The 5,135-nt window shown below is 41.4% G+C and overlaps 1 protein-coding gene across 1 annotated transcript in view; it reads left to right on the top strand.

Annotated features, from left to right (window-relative positions):
- Positions 1-5,135, top strand: part of st3gal2 (ST3 beta-galactoside alpha-2,3-sialyltransferase 2) — a 75,848-nt gene that overhangs the window by 55,233 nt on the left and 15,480 nt on the right. The window contains exons 3-4 of the mRNA XM_020604288.1: positions 2,131-2,190; positions 2,631-2,764. Coding sequence (XP_020459944.1) covers positions 2,131-2,190; positions 2,631-2,764 — 194 coding nt within the window. The remainder of the gene's footprint in view (positions 1-2,130; positions 2,191-2,630; positions 2,765-5,135) is intronic.

Genomic DNA, 5,135 nt, shown 5'->3' with positions numbered 1-5,135 from the left:
GGGAGATTGGATATTGGTTTATAATTAGCTAGGACACCTGGGTCAAGAGTAGAGGTTTAATTACTGTAACTTTAAAAGACTGTGGAACATAACCTGTTAATAGAGAGAGGTTAATCAGATCTAGTATGGATGTGTTGATTAGGGGAAAGACGTCTTTGAGCAGCCTGGTCGGGATGGGGTCCAGGAGACATGTTGATGATTTAGATGAAGCAATTGTTGAGGTCAACTCAGAGAGATCTATGGGAGAGAAGTAGTCCAAGTATAAAGGAGGTCTGACAGATGTTTCTAAAGCCATTGTAGTAGATGGCACATCCGCAAGAGCTGTGGGAGTGGTCCGACCAATTGTTTCTCTAATAGTTGATTTTATTGTTAAAGAAGCTCATAAAGTCATTGCTGCTGAGATCTAAGGGAATGTTAAGCTCAAAAATGTAATATTGTACAGAAGTTTTCATCATTAATAAACAGCATTTTGATCAAGCCAGATGAGATATGCTGACTGTATTGCCTGTTTTGTTCTTCACTCTGAAGGGCTCATATGCTAGTAAGATAATTTTACTTTTATTAGTTCAGTTAGCCATATAACAGTTACACCTGACAGTAACTTCTACGCATGAAATTGTGTTGTGCAACCATTTCTAAGTTAGTAATGCATCCATGTAAGTAACTCCTAAGTTTGAACTTCTGAACATCTGGTGCGAAAGCTCCTGGAAGTGACAATGTTCTGCCGACGTGAAATATTAGAAGAAGAAAAAAAAACTATTTCCTTCACAGTAGGTGCAAGGATGTTTGTACTAGCACTACAGCTGAGAAGAAGGAAGCAAATCAGTATTTGGCGTGGCTGCCTAAATTATCATCTGCCAAAAATTTGTAGGTCCTGAACAACAATGTTGCAGCATGCCAAGCTGGCTCTGGCATCATGCAGGGAGACAGAAACAAAAGAAGGAAAAGGATGGAGTGATTAAGGAGGATTGAAAAGGGGGGGGGGGGGCTAAAAATGAGCATGAGAAACAAAGTCAGAGAGAGCAAGAGGGACTAAAAGAATGATTTAGTGGCTCTGATAAACAATGATGAGCTGCGTGGTGCACAGGCATCCCAGAGAGACAAAGACATGAGGAAAGATACAAGGAGGAGGAAAAACAAAGAGGGAACAAGGGAAATTAAAGAGAAGGAATTAAACATGAGGGCAAGGAGACTGTTGAAGAGCATGTGTGAATGAAAATGAAAGCAAACGAGATCTGTGCTGGCAAAAGCGAATTAAGGCTGATGCTGGGTGAAGAGGAGGTAGTGACAAAAGAGTGCGAAAATGAAGATTGCTGTGTGGGAGAGAGGAAGAAAGAAAGGGAATGCTTGCCGTGAAGAAGAGCCATGTAGTGGCTGCCAATATCCTATTTCCTTTTGTATGTGCTTATTTTTGTTTTGGGGGATTTTTGTGTGTGTGTGTGCAGGTGCTTGCTGGCTTACTCTTAACCTACTGCAGTGCACATTTGTCTGCATGGTTTGGCAGATGCTGAAATTGGAACAAGATATTTTTGTTTTTAGCTATAAAAAGTTTTTAAAAAAAGATACAACACTTTGAGCCTGAAGGTAACACATTTAATAAATTTTAAGCAACTTTGTGTGTAGGAGGTAACACTGAAATGTCAGGTGTGAACTGCTGCTACCTTAATTTTCCTCACCTGTGGGGGGCATGCGTTTGCATATATGGAGCTCTGTTGAGGTGTAATTACAACAGAGTTTGCAGAGAACCAGACACATGTAGTCTGACAAATCTTTGGTGGAGTGACAAGTTCATTATGTGTTTGGACCCTGCTATATTTCTTGTTTGTTTTTTTTTTACCTTTTTCTTTCCTTCTTCCACTCTCATATGTTTTTTTAAATATTCAACTTGCTTTTGACATGTGGACAGCTCCTCTGACCATGACTCACCCAGTATGAATGCATCCTGTCAGTCTGGCAAATGGGCATTACCTAAACACACACACAGGCACAAGCACAAGCACCTGCTTATTTACTCATGAATGCAAGCAAGCACATGCATACATACAGAAAATAACTATATTTAAAATCTGTTGTCAGATCCAATTTGAGAAACTACACATCCTAACCATATGTTTCTGTTTTTATCTCTAGATGTTACAGCCCCAGTTTAAACCCCACAGCATCAAGCAGGTGCTGCAGAAGTTGTTCCAGGTATTTTATATTATTAATTAATCTGCGATACTTTCCTAAATCAGCCAACTCATTACTTCACCCTCTTGGGCAAAGGCTGAGGGCAACAGGTTGTCTTTATTAGACATCAGTTTTATCAGTGACCCCACTCCCTCCTTTTCAGTGTATCTGGATATCTTCTTTCCATCCTGAGCCTCAACATAGCACATTAGTTTTACATAAGGCTGTATTATGTTTTAATATCTGGCTCCTTGAGGGCAGAAGGGACTCGTATATTTTTCATGGATGATCTCATAAAAAATTCACCCCAGTATTGCGAGCAGGGTCTATTTTTACAGTCAGGTTTGAGCTGTATGTGAAGTTATTTTATGTCTCTTGCTGTCCCACTGCTGGACTCCTTTTTCATTTGAGGTGTAACATGAATCCAGTGTGCTTGTTTTAATCAGGGCTGTCTGTCACAGGTGATTCCTGGAAGGTCATCATATGGATCGTGGGATCCAAGACGCTGCCTGCGCTGTGCGGTGGTGGGGAACTCTGGAAACCTCCGTGGGGCTAGATATGGGGGGATCATAAACAGACACAACTACATCATGAGGTAATGTATATATGAGCAAAGTGATATAGCCTAGAGTAGATGCAACTACACTAGGTGTGCCATTAATGTTACATCATACAGTCTTGTATGATGTAACATACAAATGTGTGCAAATGCAAAATATAAAACAATAGACAGCAGAAGTGTGTGTCTGTATTTAATCTTGCAGTTTAATGCTCTTCTGTATTAAGTTCTCCTGTTGGTAGGGCTGATCATGCTGCAACATGTGTTTATACAGTATAGCCATTTTCAGACATGACATACATAACACTGCTGCTTCATCAGACTGATAAAGTGACAGCTTTCTGTCATTCAGACACAGGACACTATTACATTATGGTCTTCAGGGCTTCATTCAGACACACCAACAAAAATGAACAAAATGAGGCCACAAGGACCGTCTACACAGTGCAGCAGCCTACCAAAAAAATTATTCACTCTTATAGGGTCTCCTAGTGTCACCAGAATCAGTTAATGCATCCCTGGTCTTATGTTGGTTATACCACAAAACTTAGTTTGGAAAAAAATTTGTCTAAGAGTGAAGCTACTGAATATTTTTGTAGTACCTCTTTTTGGTATCGCACTTTGTAGATGGACCTGGCGCAGCCGTCTCACACCCGACTCCACATACGCCATTCATGACAATGGCTCATCTGATTAAAATTAGGTTGTGGCTGATTGTCTACCCCACTACAGTAAAAAGGCATGCTATTTATGCTAATTTATTAAGTTTGGATATTTTTTCAGGCAGGAAAGTCAGTTGACAGAGAGGGCTTTATGTCCTAAGAAGAATTCATGATACAGATTCAATGGGAGAATAATAGTTGTTCTTTCTATTGTATGAAGAAAGTTGAAATTGCTTTCAGGGATATACCGATACCAGTATTGGGTATCAGGTCCGATACCACCCCCTAGTACTTTTACTTGTAAAACTTGTCCAATACTACACACTAGCACCACTTAATGGCAGCATTACATTAACCTGGCTGAGCAGGTCATTAGGAGGTGGAGAATAAATTTCAGTGGTTCATGGATATTTTAAGATAAGTGATGATCTCATCTCATCTCACTTTCTATACCGCTTAGTCCTGAACAGGGTCGCGGGGATAAGTGATGATGACAAAAGTAAAGCAGACTGTGAGCTCTGATTCTCTGCTCTGCCATGTGCATCTGTGACCGCCCCTCCCTCCCCATCTCACATAGATACAAGGTCTCATTATGTCTAGATGTCAGTGTTCAATATGTGCAACAAAATCAACAGCAATGGAAAGAGTCATTAATCAAACACTTGCTGAAAAACCTGAACACAACAACAAACTTGCAGAAATGCAATGTCTTCGCTCTCCCCTGCAGTCAAAATACCTGGTCCTGTTCATCCACTAAACCCATATGGTGCTCGTTATGCTGATTGTAGTAAAAAACAAACAAATGTAGTTAATGGCCTAGTCTCCTGAGCTCCTGAGTATAAAAATGAGTTGAATGCTTGTAGACGTGGAGGCTGTATGTGTCCAGCAGAGAGGACAGGATGGAGCCACAGACAGGACCCAGTTTTAAGTAAGAACATGTCCCCTCTTTAAATGAAACATTTAGACTGTGATATTATGGCTCCCAAACTTGATGTTCTGGGTGGGTACTGTGAAATAATTTCATCCTAACAGATAGTCGCACTCCTACAAAGGCTAAAAACCGCTGTTTTTACGTTGTATTCAGTAGGAATGGTGGCAGAGCCACCGGGGTTGCAAGCCAGTGACTTCTGTGCTGGTCCCAAGCCCGGATAAATAGAGAGGGTTGCGTCAGGAAGGGCATCCGGTGTAAAAACATGCCAAGTTTAAACATGCAAATCATCAGTACGAATTCCATACTGGATCAGTCGAGACCCGGGTTAATAACGACCGCCACCAGTGCTGTTGACCTACAGGGTGCTGGCGGAAATCGGACTACTGTTGGTCGAAGAAGGAGAGGAGGCAGAAGGATTCGTAGACAGAGAGAGAAGAGGAAGGGCAGGAGTATAGGTCTGAGAATAAGGACTCTTAATGTTGGCACAATGACAGGGAAAGGTAGAGAGCTGGCAGACATGATGGAGAGAAGGAAGGTAGATATACTGAAAAAACTTTGAAAAAATCAACTGGACTAGATTTCTAGGTCGAAGACGTCTCACCTCTCATCCAAGAGGCTTCATCAGTTCTGACTGACTGGTGTTGAGCCAGGGATATTTATCCCTCTCAGTGGTGTTTCAGTCCTTTGATGGCCAACAAAATAAATATCTCCGGCTCAACACCAGTGAGTGAAGAGGGAGGTGGCAATGGCAAAACAGAAAGCATATGATGAGTTGTATGCCAGGTTATACACGAGGGAAGGTGAGAAGGACTTG

The sequence above is a fragment of the Monopterus albus genome, unplaced genomic scaffold (assembly GCF_001952655.1).
Source record: "Monopterus albus unplaced genomic scaffold, M_albus_1.0 scaffold65.1, whole genome shotgun sequence".
NCBI lineage: Eukaryota > Metazoa > Chordata > Actinopteri > Synbranchiformes > Synbranchidae > Monopterus > Monopterus albus.
Note: the sequence above shows the minus strand (reverse complement) of the source record. Positions and strands in the feature narration are given on the sequence as shown.